General features: G+C 35.8%; 1 protein-coding gene across 1 annotated transcript; it reads left to right on the top strand.

Annotated features, from left to right (window-relative positions):
• The first annotated feature begins 3,429 nt into the window (after window positions 1–3,429).
• Window positions 3,430–12,443, top strand: LOC100375828 (C-type mannose receptor 2-like). Its single transcript, XM_002737263.4, has 7 exons — window positions 3,430–3,480; window positions 4,901–4,981; window positions 6,718–6,991; window positions 9,015–9,085; window positions 10,015–10,282; window positions 11,195–11,266; window positions 12,285–12,443. Exons 2-6 carry the CDS (start codon window positions 4,921–4,923, stop codon window positions 11,262–11,264), a joined length of 744 nt encoding a protein of 247 aa, XP_002737309.1. The 5' UTR covers window positions 3,430–3,480; window positions 4,901–4,920; the 3' UTR covers window positions 11,265–11,266; window positions 12,285–12,443.
• Window positions 12,444–15,052: the final 2,609 nt, after the last annotated feature.

Raw genomic sequence — 15,052 nt, 5'->3', positions numbered from 1 at the left:
TATTTTTGTATGTGGAAACATGGCTTGCCCACTAAAAAATATAAAGAAGTGTGGTCTGCAGTTCTTTTTTTTTTTTTTTTTTTATTTGTGAAAAAGACTGGAGTGTAAACAATAAAACACTCACAGTGCAAGGCTAGTTCACCAACATGTCTATTCTCTTGCTTGAGTGTGAAAGTACATGGTTTAGTGACTACCTCTTATATTTTTAAATTTTAGAATTTTTTTTTATTTGGGAAGGTTCTTCTATAAAAAATATAACAGATATATATATATATATATATATATATATATATATATATATATATATATATATACGAATAGCGGGTATGGCGAAGATTTGGTCAACCCTGTGTACAGATAATAAGATATTCAAGTTAAATAAATAAAGAATTCCTTGTTCTAGTTGCAATATCATGATTACATACCGACTGTTATATTTACATTACAAAACGCTCGCGTAAACAAACAAAATATAGCGTTTTATAAAAAGTGTAAAAATGAAATTCGTGTTAATGTCGTAGTTTTATTTTTAAAATATTTTTACAGCTATAGAATGTTGACAGCATACTGGTAGGAATGTCTGAGTGCAGTGCCCGTAACCATGAATATATCGTTATTGCTTACACGTTAGCTTTGTCTGGAGTATAATATATTTTGATATTAGATATATTGATGTAGTTGAAAGGCACAGAAAATACGTATATCATATTATTATACGCCTGTCACCGTAACGTTATAAGTTACAGCGTGCCGCAATTTTGCGTAATCCTACCATATAAGGAAATGCGAATTCCCAATATGGAATGATCTCGCGCGTAAGCGTCCTCTAATAATAAAAACAAACATGGCTGCCACCAGGGTTTGATTGGACTTCACACAAAGAAGTTCGCTGATTCTGTTCTAAATTTTTTGGATTTCGGCATTCCCATGATGTAACCTTAGTAGGAAAAGATGTATAATAAATAAATATATGTATAAAGATGTATAATAATAAGGTTATTACGAAGATACCTCAAAGTATGCACTCAGACGGTACGCTGTCGCATCGACCTCCGCTGCGCGTCGGTCGATATTGCCGCTGTATTGTCTTCGTGCATACTTTGAGGTATCTTCGTAATAATCTTATATTATTATACGCCTGTCACCGTAACGTTATAAGTTACAGCGTGCCGTAATTTTGCGTAATCCTACCATATAAGGAAATGCGAATTCCCAATATGGAATGATCACGCGCGTAAGCGTAATCTAATATCAAAAACAAACATGGCTGCCACCAGGATTTGTCCGGTCTCCACAAAAAGAAGTTCGCTGATACCGTTCTAAACTTGTTGGATTTCGGCATTCCCATGATGTATCCTTGAAAGGAAAATATGTATAATAATAAGGTTATTACGAGGATATCTCAAAGTATGCACGAAGACAGTACAGCGGCAGTATCAACCGACGCGCAGCGGAGGTCGATGCGAAGACGCACTGTCTGTATCCTTGTGATAACGTCATAATAATACAAAGCGCGTCAATATATGTTGCACCTCGTGTATACATGTTTATTTCACAATACGTTGAGTGTTATTCTATCGATCATTTTCCGCTGACAGTATGAAATCGAACGTAAAAACAAGGAAAAAACAAAGGTCGTAGTGGCGTAAAAACATCGCGTGGGATTTGTTTTGGTATACCCATGCTTTACATTGATGATGGTCTATTGTGCTTGAGTAAGTGTATTCCAACGTCATAATCACGCTGAATAACGGGATTTTGACATTGAACTACAAAAACAAAAATTCGATTTCAAAATCAAATCATTCGGTTTTCAGTTTGCAGCAGACTTCGGTTCTCACCTTTCAGTACTACGCGAGATGTTGCAATGAACGGAAAATCACCTTTTACAAAACGCATCGACAAAATACTGCAGTACGTACAGAATGAGAACATGCACGGGCGTTCCACGGAGAAGTCTCATTCAGGGACGACGCCAAAAGATCGACGTCAATGTGCTTTAGTTTGGGGGTGGGGGTTGATCTTAAAAAGTTTCCACCCTACAAAAACGATTTTATTTTTTAATGAAGTCTAATAATCTTGGAGTATTTGTAGTTCGTATTTTTTTTCCACTCATGGACAAAAAAACAACAGAAAATGAAAAAAAAACAAAACATACAAGACGAGAAAATGATTTGGTCCGAGTGTAAATATGTGCTTCAAATGAGGTCAATTTCAGGGCATGAACCTAGAGCATGCGCAGAACCCAGAAAAGTAGTTTGCGCATGCGTATATTCCCCTTCATTATTTCCTCTTGAACGACTTTTTTTAAAAAAAAGTTATGCAGATTCAATTTGGATTAGTATTAAAAAATAAGAAAGATAATGGTGACATTTACTACGTGAGATTATGCAGTACAATGTGTAATGACAATTTCATTGTACTACCTACTTTAGTTTGTAAATTAAATGTACTTCTTAAATGAAAGGTACAAATAAAGCTTGTTTTTCTTTGTTATTGGTGCATTTGTAAAGTCTTTTTACACCCACCCAACAACCAACTGCTATGCCATAATACTGTCTGATTATCAATTTGTATTTAATGGTGAATGTAGTCTGAAAAAAACTAAAGGAATTAAGTTTTTTTTATCCTACATCGATCTTTTGACGTCGCCCCTTAACGTCTCTTCTATAGAGAGAATGCGTGGATGAACTCGTTTGTTGTCAGTATTTATTCGAGTATACCTTCGCGCTACAATTCTATTATTATGGACAGTTTGAAAATATTGCTTTAAACCCGCTATCTCATTGGACTAGTTTGACGCAGTCGTTAACTAACGCACGCATAAACTGCTCGTCGCATCTCATCACATCCAAAACTTCAGACGTTTTAGCATGATGAATCTTTGAATCTGATTAAACACTGTGCATTCGTAGTCGTACGTCCACGAAGTTCAACACTGCTGCGACTCGCCTAAACTGGGCATGTGAAGAGGAGTTTGGACGTGGGACGTTCCCAGTCGGGCAGTGTACGACGGGCTTTACATCGTGAATATTGAAAAGTTGCTCATTATAGTATAGAGTCAACCTGCACAATTTCAGTATGCACATTTTGTGAGACTAAACCATTTTCTCGTCTTGGGTGTGTTTTTTTCATTTTCTGTTATTTTTGTCCATGATTGGATAGAAAAAAAAAACGAACCACAAATACTCCAAAATTGTTTTGACTTCATTAAAAAAAATAGTTTTTGTAGGATGGAAACTTTTTGACATCGATTCTTTGACGTCGTCCCTTAGGAGTGCTATACCACACAATTTACTACATTAGAAATAGAAAGGGATTGTAAAAATAGTCGTAAAAAATGACGTGACAAATGATAGCGTGTTGGGCGAGTGGACCCCAGGACGGAAGCGCCTACACTATTTATACCACGCGATAAACTCTAGGTTAGTTTACTCTGGTCTGAGAGCCAAGAAGAAACGTTCGTTGGCAGAAATACAGGTATGAATATTTTTTTTGTTATTTACATTTTCACCCAACAAATCTTTGCTTCTCGGCGTGGTATAATAAATATTACAGGAAAGTTGCACAATATAACACGAAAACGTCACAGCTGTTTTGCTTGTATTCATTGCTATATGTAACAATTCGGAGTACAGATAATGTGTCGTCGTGTTCCATATGGGTCGCATGAGATGTATTCTCGGGGGCGGACATCCGGGCATTTTCTACCGCCTGGCAACCCTTGCGGTGAAAACAAAGACCAAAAACTCGCAGAAAACGGTACTTTGCGATGGTTGTTGAGAGTCCCCTGAACAGTGTAACAAGATTAGCCCTACGTGTGTAAGATTTTTGAATTTGGTTGTTCAGGATTACTTCAAAGTTGAGTTTGTGTTGTTTACTCCAGTTTTCACCGGCTCCACCGGCGTTCCACAGCAGCGCGCACAGAGCCCATAGAAATGCATGGTACAGTGGTGCGCGTCTTAGCAACGTAGAACGTCCGTGACGTAGCTCCGCCCCCGAGGATACACACGTTTGAAACACAATATTTGTTTAAACTGATTCTGGCGTATTACGTTTCTATATACGAGTTTTTTTTAATAACCTTACACTGTTATAGACGACGTGCTTCGTATATACACAAGTAGTTCTTAACACCTTTGCTTATTTATTTTTTTAAATCTAATTCCAGACACATTGTTTCATAGTTTCGAAAAATCGCAATGAAATGTTCTACTAATTGAACGGGTAATGTTTTAAAATGTATTTTCCATAGAGTTCCATGTAATACATAACAAGTAATATCACGTTAGTCATATAAGACCTGTTATGGCAACAAGCAATCTATTCGCAAAATTAAGAAAAAATTTTTTCCATTGAATCGTATAGAAGACTCTTAAGCCGGAACCATACGTATCCAGTAATACTCCTTTAAATGGAACGGTACTGACAGAAATACCTAGGCCGGATTGTATTGCACAGAACTTGTACTGCGGGATCAGTGCAAGTAGAAAGTCAGTTTGTTTTTGATTTTGTAGTTTTTAGTGATCAGAAAGAAGAATTAATTAATCTGGTGAAAATCTGATAACATCTGGTAGAAAGTAATTAATATATAGCTTTCTGTGAGTGAGAAGAAAAACAAACATTTTGCAACATTTAATAGTTCCGTGGAGATATCTATGCTCTGTTTCTTCTATTATTACTTAGTAGCGACAGCATCTTGTTTATTATTTTATCTCGTGGGACCCACGTTGAACACGACGCGACTATGACGCTTTGAAATTCAGACGTTCGTTATACAAGTTAGGCGAAAAATGTACAAGCTAGTTGAGGAGACTTCTATAATAAGTGCATATTTGTGACTAATCGTACCATAGTTACACATACCGTTATGTCTAACATGATTATTATCTACATTTAGCACAAGTGAAAAGAAGCAAAATGGGACTGTCTGTTTTCCTGGGATGTCTCGTCTGTATTATTGGAATGGCGCATGCGTCGAGTAAGTAATACCCGCAAGTTTCATGACGAATATGTAATGTTCATTTAACACTTCATATTACGTTTCTTGTCATAGTATTTTAATTCATATTCTTCGCTTTGAATATTCGAAGGACAAAAATCATGGAAATTTAAAAATGAAAAAGAATACTTTTATTTAGACCATCATTCGTGCGACCACCGTTTGACCATTGGCTTACAAATCAGTTGTCTAACATCTTGCCCGTCGAGTGTCACATTTCCCCGCCAAAAAATGGTGTATCATTTTGTAATTTGTTATGTATTTTTTTTACAAGTTCTTTGTTAGTTATGAAAGAGACAATTATTGAAAATAAAATGAAAAAAAACAACAAAAACAAATAAAACTATACAGTGTTGGCGGCCCGGGTCAAAAGTATTATATTAATTCGACAACAGACCCTATTTGCAAATGGCCGCCAAGAAGATTTCGTTGAGGGCGAGATTTTTTAGCCCTCTATCTAATAGTGTTCCATTCTTAACCGTCATTGTGTTTGTGTCCACTGTTCTAAATCCGATGAGTATAATGGTCAGAAAAACACTGGGCGCAATGACAATAGGGAATGGAACACTGTGTGTGGTAAAAACAAGTCTCGCGGTTTCTCGCTTTCAACGAGATCGTGGCGACCATATTTAAAATCAATATAATACTGGTAGGTTCAGATGGATATAGTGGCTCCAAATATAAGCATATTCTTTAATCGCACGAAGGTAGACTCACAGTAATTCTTGTATACCGTGACGGCGACTATTTATGCAAATGAGGCAAAACAACTTGAAAGTACTAGTACGCGATTAGGTTTTCAACTTTTAACGTAGAGTTAAAAGCCACGAAACTGGTACAAAGGGTTATACATTAATATGTATGTAGTAATTTTTATTTATTCCTCGTCTGATGAAGGCGGCATAATTAAAAGATTCTCATCTAATCAATAGAAACGATGGATCATTGATGCCGCGTCATTGTCAAATGGGTCTGTCAGCGTAATATGTCTCAATTTACCCAAAAAAGTTTAATGTCTAATGGGGCCAGAGAAAATACGAGTAGATTGTTAGCAAAATAAATAATACGAATGTTTACATGATTCATGTGATCGAAAATGACTCAAAGACTAGTAGTTTTAGCTCCACGCATTGGACCAGGCACGAATGTTACCATCACATCTAAATTTAGTAAATATAAAGAATATGCAAATGTTGTTGTTTTATTTATGTTGTTACACATGCACGCCAACTTTTCGCACGCACAAACAGCGAACACATATAGATATTTTCTACTTGTAATTGAAAGGGTCTGTTTGGTACGTACACACAATAGTACGAATAATGTCACACGTGTCCTTTTTATTTATAATAATTGAAAAGGCCACTGAGATCTCGTTGACAGCTAGTTAGCCACGAGATTCTCTCCTGTCACTGTTTCTACTTTATCAATCAGACAATATGGCATTTTAAAATGTTACTGTTTTGACTGAATTGAACCATGATCGAACACAACTCCTCCAACTAACCCGTTATGCGCTAAAATTTGGAATTGTGATATGGTTTATGGTTCCACTGATCTGTGTAGTTTTTGGAACAAAGCGGGAGAGAATTATTGAAACACTATTTGTGGTTTAAACAAAGTCTCGCGGCTTTCTCGCCCCCAACAAGATCTCGAGAACCATTTGCGTCCGAGGTCTATTCCCACAACCCAATTGTAAATTATCTCATTCTTAGACCTTCTCGTGGTAAAGGAGAAGAAAAACATGGACGATGCTGTTGCCTACTGCGAAAGCCAGGGTCTAATTCTTGTCAAAGAAACGGATTCTTTCAAACATGACGATGTAGTCAATGCCATGACTGAAGCTGGTATAAAGAACGATGACATCTGGATTAATGGAGACATTAAATCGTCAAAGGAAGTCATTGCTAGTGATGGTGACATACTGGATGACTATCTGCCGTGGCAGAGTGGCCAACCAGATGGAAGTGGGGATTGTTTACAACTGTGGTAAGCAATGGACCTCGATGTAAATCGTTCATTTAAAGTACTTATTTCATTGCATGGCTACATATGTGCTATATGCACATATCAAGTTCAAGTTAAATTTGTACTGCGGCTATTGCGAATGTAGCAGTTTAGGTCAGTCAAATCGCCACTGAATACTCACAGCTCAAGCCAGTTCTAGCTGACATCAAATCATGAACGACTGAGCATTTCACTGCTAATACACGCAATGTATTGTGGGATAGAACTTACCAGTAACTTAACAATATTAGGATTCGTGTCAATATTGAGATATGACTTTTTCATCTCGTGTCTCCGAGCAAAATATTGAGATATGAAAAATTAGTTCCGCAGAAACCAATGAAAAAATGTTAGTTTTGATCATTTTTCATGAGATTTTGAACTCAAACAATTTTCCGGTAACCCCATTGTTATTTTCGGTATCCGGATGGCATGACATTGGAAGCGTGATGAACATTACATATGATACTTCAATTCAGCTCGAACCTCTTTAATTTTAAATTTGTCTTACTGTATTCAGTATATATCACATTTATCGGTCATATTCGGTACACATAACGCCATAACCAAGTTACTGCATAGAGCCGCAACCAATTCTAGAACGCCAATTGACCAATTAAAGGCAGCTTTAGTACAAGCATTTGAAAGACACTAATATGACCGATAAAGGATGCAAGCGATTTTATATTATAAGACGCTCGTCCGCCAACTTTCAGAGGCAAATTCGCTTAGGGTCGAAAATTCTAAAGCGATCCATATTCAAAGTTGAATTCTGCTCATTCGCGTACAGAAGACAGATTTTCTTGAATTTGATACTGAAGTCATCAATACAGACGGATGATATCGTATCAGTACATTTAATACCTTGTAAAATAATAACAACACATTTAGTACCTACGTTGTTTAACATCGAATACTATAAACCATGTTATTGGATCGAACCGTTACCTGTATTACTGGGTTTCAATCGCTTTACATTATATAGAAAATCGAGCATAAATACTATTTTGAGATATCGTGTTGAGAAAATGAGTTCAAAACCAAATTGAACTCATAAATATCATATCAAACTGAACTATTTGACATAGAGGACGCTATTCTCGTTTTACAATTTGACGCTACTCGTAATCCATTTAAAGACACAATGAGGCACCGTGTTTAGAATAAAACAAAAAATATATAACGTTTACACAATGAAGGCGCTGCTGTTTTATGTATAACGTCAGTTGTTGTTGGCATAATTTTTATTTCGTAATTTGTTGATTATACTAATATTTTGTTGTAACGGGAATACCAGTGCAATCAACGTTTTTTAAAAGATCATACGAGTTTAGCTCGTTAAAAAAAATCCTCGGATCATTTTGCAAATTCACTGTTGATTTTATGGCACAGTCTTCGAGTAAAAAATCGGCTGTACCAATACTCAACTCTTGCCTATTGTCTCATCAGTCGATTATTCTGCTTCCGATCAATACATACCAACGTTAAACGCAATTCAATTCAAGTCGATTTCAATTCACCGCACCTGAGTTACAAAGTTCACTTTCATTGACGTCATTGTTCAAGCCCCTTATCAATCAATTCCGCTTTCAACCACATTTCTCGTCGTCTATGCCATCATCGTTCAATTTTAACAAATCTATTCACGAACAAACTGAATTTCGCAATGAGCGAAATGGACAGCATCTTATAAGAGATCCTAGTTCTTTCCATGTGTGCAAACACGAGAGATAACCGTATATAATTAGAAAACTAGTGATATAGTATTGGTAACTTGTACCATACACTATAAGTGCATAAATAACAGAGATTGTAGCCTACATGGCGGAGTAAACATTCTGGTGTGTTTGCCGTTTGCTTGTAGTTACCCCTATTTTATATACTTTTATGTTACTTGCGTCTCCAGACTCACGGGACACGTGCAATGCATACGCAATCATGTTTTATGTGGTAACATTCACACTTATCTTAAACAAACAACTATTGTATATGTTCTATATTGCAGGGCGGGTGTAGGGAACAAGTGGGACGACACGCCATGTTCAGTTACAAAATACTTTGTATGTGACGAGAAAAGTAAGACATGCACGTTAATGTTTTCTATATAGATAGTAGCGATGGCTGCGCGGGTCAGGCTAATCGGAGACTTATACACGGTATACGAGTGTTCTTTCAAGGCGACTTTTTGAGCCTCAGTATCTCACAAGGGGTCTACATTAGGCTAAAAAAAATAATCATTGACATTCAACAAAGATGACGAGCTTATTGCATCGCTATTTCAGTTAGGTGTAACGGTTCATAAGATAAAAAACAAACTGCAAAAATAAATCTACAAATTGAATTGTCGGGTTCTAGAGCTACTAGCGGAAAACGTCTACCTGTATATGGCCATGCATTCGTTTCGTCATTCAGAATTTTTAATATCGATTACAAATCAATATTGACCCGATCAATAACGACCCCATGATTGACATCCCTTGACACCGAAACTGTATCACAGCAACACTGACTGCGATTAGGATCAGGATTATGTCAATTCCGCTCTAGATCTTCTGTTTGGTCTTTTTTTTGATTTGATCAATGATAGTATTATAGCAGTTGACCATGATTCTGTTGCGGTATTTACACTGTAGTGTTTTCTCACAAAAAAACGAGTGAAAAAAATGCTCACAAAAAAAATAGGTTCATAATCAATACAAATTGTCATTCACCATTGGTATCTACGATCATCTCAAAATATATCAAAAACATATGATGGCAAAATCACACGTAGTTTATTAAAAGTTTGGTTTCCAATTGTTGAGAAATTCGGATGAATTATATTATTGTGTTAACGATTGTTTTACATGGATTCTTATGACCAATTTTCCATAAAACATTTTTTTTTAAATAGTTCTTATAGTCCGTTTGCTTATTCAGCTCCGGAATTATTTCTAAGAACATGTCCCGTCTTCTTTCCCACAATGTAATATATAACCTTAACACACACAACATTATTACTTCAGCTTCCCTTCGTGTGTTGACCAACAAGAAATCATTCGACGATGCTCAAGCCGACTGTGTAAGAAGAGGTGGGAATTTAGCCAAAGACAACAGTGCCACCAGAAACCGAGCACTCTTGAGTGCGGTTGCGAATTACCCCAACGAAGATTTCTGGTTCAATGGCAAAGTTGAAGATAAAGTTGTCAGTACAACTGACGGACGCATACAATATTGCTACTCCAATTGGCAAAGTGGACAACCTGACAACAGTGGCGATAGCATACAGTTATGGTAAGTTAGAGAGTCCTCGCGTGGTATTTTTGTCTGAGTACGTCACGAAGACTTGTTCGTAGGCAAACGTGCAGTAATCACTAATATCGTCCCAACTTCGATGAACGACGGACGACAATATTGAACATATTTCAGCAGTAGCCGACGTAATCTGACAGTATATCATTCGCCAATGATCTATTGATTACGTTGCCGGGACAGGTTAGCGTGTTCGTCCCGCTTTCTTATTGCTTATTGAGCAGTTTAAGTCGGACGAAAGGTTTGTCCCGCCTTTCAAACACGCAATATGAGGACTGCGAGACACGTGCACTTGCAAATAAAACACAAAACGAACAGAAAAAAAAAATCAGAAATTTAAAAACTATTGGTGAAATTGTAGGTCAAAATTAATTTAATGTTTTGAACAGCTTGGATTGTTTATTTCACCAAATGGTTGTTTCAGTCAAGTTTTACAACAACACAGTTTAAGGTAGGTATGCGGGAGAAACGATGCAAGAGACAATAGTATTTAAATTGTATAAAGACGTTGTTATCAGAAGCCAAATATGTATATTAGTGACACAAATTCTCAAAAATATTAAAATTCTGCCATTTTCAATTTAACTTGTTGACATTTGTTTCGCATTTCTGAGCATAATTCAAGCTCCGGCTTAATATCAATGTTAAGCTAAGGTTCGGACACAAAATGACCGAAAAAAACGTCGTGCACTCGACGTTGAGGTAGATCATCTAAAGTAGGCGGACGGGGTGGGGGTTTGGTGTGGGTTTTGCTCAATATTGGAATAGTGCCTGGGTATGACGCCAGTGATCAAAACATTAACGCTCGTCTAGTCTTCTAACGGGAAGCCTGTATAACATAGTAAACACTTCATGGCAAGCAATAACCATCGCGTCTACGTTCTGTCTTTCTAGGGCTGCCGTAGACCACAAGTGGGACGATACTCCAGGATCCAATAAAAAGATGTACATATGTGAGTTATAAAGGTAAGTAACCATCGATAAGACAATTAAAGTTGCATTTACACTTCGCAAATGAAATGAATGTAGAAATAACATTTACAAACATCATCCAACCTAATCAAAATAATAAATAAATGTCCAATTACATTTCCGGTTTCCTAAATTCAGTGCGGTAAAAATGAGGTTTTAAATTGATCATAAATTCATTTTTTTTAAAGGCCAATAAAATATAAAATTGTTTGAAATTCGCTGGTGATTTGAAATGCAACCAATTTGATTTTGCTAAAAATAATACTGAGATCTTGTCTTTGAAGTGTTTTGTGACTTAGCTGACATACGGATAACTGACTTACGTGTTAAAATTGTCGTCTATTAGAATTCAATTGATAGCATAGTGAATGTAACACCCACGTCGGACTACATCACTGCTGTGCTTTCTAGTAACTACGCGTTCCTGGGAGAAAACTGATCCTGGACCTAAAGTCAACTCTCTTACAAAATATGAAGAAAGTGTGAAACTTCGCACACATTACATTAAAATAATACGTTTTCAGATATAGGTCAATGGAATCAAATTTCATTTTAAGATTACTACACTTAATTTATGCATGAAGTTAGTGAAAAGTAGAAATAACACACCAAACCAGGAATCGTTATTTAACACAGGCCCTGAAAACAAATTTACAAGTTCAGATAACATAACGAATGATTTATAATCGAAAAAAAATAAATGACAATAACAGTGCACAACCTAATAAAAATGAAAGATACGTGAATCTGAGAGCATGCATAAAGTGATGTCAGATGTTTCGGAAAAAGTGAACACATCCTGCTCCACACGTTGAACCCGACATACATGTTCATGTGTCCAATCAAACAAGTGACATTTATTCCATCCAAGATAATCCATCCAGCAATGTTGTCATCGTGTCCGCCAAAAAAACAAACACTTTATAACCATCTACGTATGGTTTAAAATATAATACGAGGCATACTCTCTCTTATTTAAATGTACACTAATATTTATTCTCTTTATTTTCAGGGTTAATGGAAACATTTAGGCGCATACGTGGTTCACCCTCAACTTCTTTTAATGAATAACTGTCTTATAATTAGGGTAATGTTTGTCTGATGATCAACAGAAACCTTTATAATGCGAAAATTTGAAAGATGTCAAATAAAATACACCAATCACCTCGAAGAGTTTGTGCATTTTTAGCCACCATCCAAAAGGGTGACGGGTTTGTCACATGTCATGTGTGTGTATGTGTGCGTGAAATAACTTCTTATAAACTCAGGCTTTGTTATTTGTTTTCTTAGTGTAGTAAATATATGTTTCATCTTTGATGTCACGTGATCTATGTACAAATCCTTAACGAGAACAAAAAAATCTGGCTTTTGAAAGCCTGTTAAACTCGGAAATAGGCATTTATAGTATATAAGAGTTGCGATTGTTCGAAAAACACGAGGTCGGTTTTAATGTATGTTTTAAGCTGGCCCAAGCGCTGTAATGTTTTACACGGCTGAAATTTGCATTTGTAGGTCGTCTCGGTATTGTGACGTCATCGTGATGTTATAACTTGAAATGTAATAATTATCTGTAAAATACAATATAGTTGTTATAAATATAAATGATTCTTAAATAGTTTGTTACGAAACCAATCATTTTCAACAAAAATTGTATTCCATTTGGGACACTTTGTGATATTTGTTGCTCTAGTATGTTGTAAATTCAAAAACTGAAAAAAGTGCCAAGATATTTTGCTCAGCATACTTATTGTCAGACATCGAAAAATGATGTCTAATAACCTCGGGTATTTAGGAACGTTTTAAACTTATTCTAAATCTTGTTTTTGACAAAAACATAGCATTCTATGAAAATGTTTTGAAATTATGTTTTCAAATCCCCTGAGCGTAAAGCTAAGTTAAGATACATGCAAACTTGCGTTTTCCTTACAGAAAATACGAATGCAAACAGTAACATACCTAAATAAAACCATTACATGTACTTAGTTTCATTTTCACTTCAATGACGTCTATACTTTAATTCATACATTCTTTGAAATGTCATCATGAGTATCAGATATTTTGTTGGTAACGGGTTGAGCTACTAAACATTTTAACGACCTAGAGGGAAAGAACACTATGTTTATCTGTAAAAAGGGTGTTTTTGTATTATGTAATACACTATGCAAAATGGGTTACAACATATGTTCATAAATGTCTCCGTATATCTTTATATTTATAAATCGTCATGGTTGAATGTACAATAAATAAGATTCCTTAGCAAATCTAAGAACATTAGTAGTTTAGACTGACCAATATCCTTCTGTGTAAAACAAACTTACGTTTTTTATTTTGATTAAATAGGAACACATGCATTGTTCCATCATTGTTATGCTGGGGAAACTTTCCATAAAGTGTAGTCATACAGTATTCATTCAATGATGACAATTTCTACCAATACTGCGTAGGACATTGTCTCGAAAAATTGTAATTATTTGGACCTGTATAAACGCATATGTAAACACTTGTATAACATTTTCAAAATCAGCATCCTGAAATTTATCAAAAGCTGGTCTGGTACATTTTTTCATCAGATACACATATATCATGAAAGATTACGTAATGCTGACAGAAGGCGATGGGAAGATAGAAAAGTAAATTGAGGAGAAAAAAAGACAACGTTGTTGAAAACTCCATTAAAGTGCACCAAAAAAAAAAAAATCGAAATGCTCAAACGCTAAACCAGTGGAGTACTATTATCATTAACGCAACCAAATGAACAATTTTCAAAGTAAATATAAGCCGTTTTTATTTGGTCAAGAGGTTACCAAAATAAAGCCGCCAACACATGCTTTCACCATCATAGGCGGGTTCTCGATACCATCCAATTAGTGGTTTTACCAATGTTTATACGTGACTGTGACCATTTAATCAGATCGGGTGCCAGACACGTCGCCCTCCAAAGGCTCTACAGTACATTCTCTATAATATATATATATATATATATATATATATATATATATATATATATATATATATATATTCCAACTAGGTACAGATGGTTCGACAATGATTGCGATATATGTTTTGTTCAAAAAGCAACACTGCAACATTTAATTTCAAATAATCGTTATTATTATATATTTCTTCCATGTTTGGATCGAGGTTTATTCATATATTGAATTTACAATTCCAAAACATATTGTGCTACATGGTACGACTTTACTGCGGTAAAGCAATACGAGCTACGTGTTTACCCAGTAATGAATTGTTTTGTGTTAATTGTATTAGTTGTGTTCATATATTACTTATTATGATAGATAAACTTGTACACGATCATAGTAATAGAGTAATACATGTTTACAAATACAACATTTAATATAATAATATATTATAATGATTACAAATAGCATACCAGTTCACTATAATAATGAATGTGTGTATCGTGTGTACCAATAGGTGAGTTTCCGTTCAACTGCGAGATCTCACGAGATGCATGGAAGACGCGCGTCGAACGTCTGCCGCAAAAATTGAACGATTTGATTTTGAACTCGAATTTCTTTATTTCGTAACTCACATCGACTGGCCGATCTTTGACAGAGAAATATTGCTTTCGAATACCCCGATGTAATCGAAATTGTCTATCATCAAATGTGCACATGGAAGTGCCCCGCCAAATATTTTCGCGTTTGTCGAATCCCACTCGATGTTAGACGCCACTACGACGCTATGACCTTTGTTTGTCCTGTTTTTACGTTCGCAGTGAACGGAAAATGATCTAATTACCTTACGTGGCCATGGGCA

The sequence above is a fragment of the Saccoglossus kowalevskii genome, chromosome 12 (genome assembly GCF_978046115.1).
Source record: "Saccoglossus kowalevskii chromosome 12, keSacKowa6.1, whole genome shotgun sequence".
In the NCBI taxonomy this organism is placed as follows: Eukaryota; Metazoa; Hemichordata; class Enteropneusta; family Harrimaniidae; genus Saccoglossus; species Saccoglossus kowalevskii.
The sequence above is the reverse complement of the archived record's forward strand: the minus strand, read 5'-3'. Positions and strand labels throughout refer to the sequence as shown.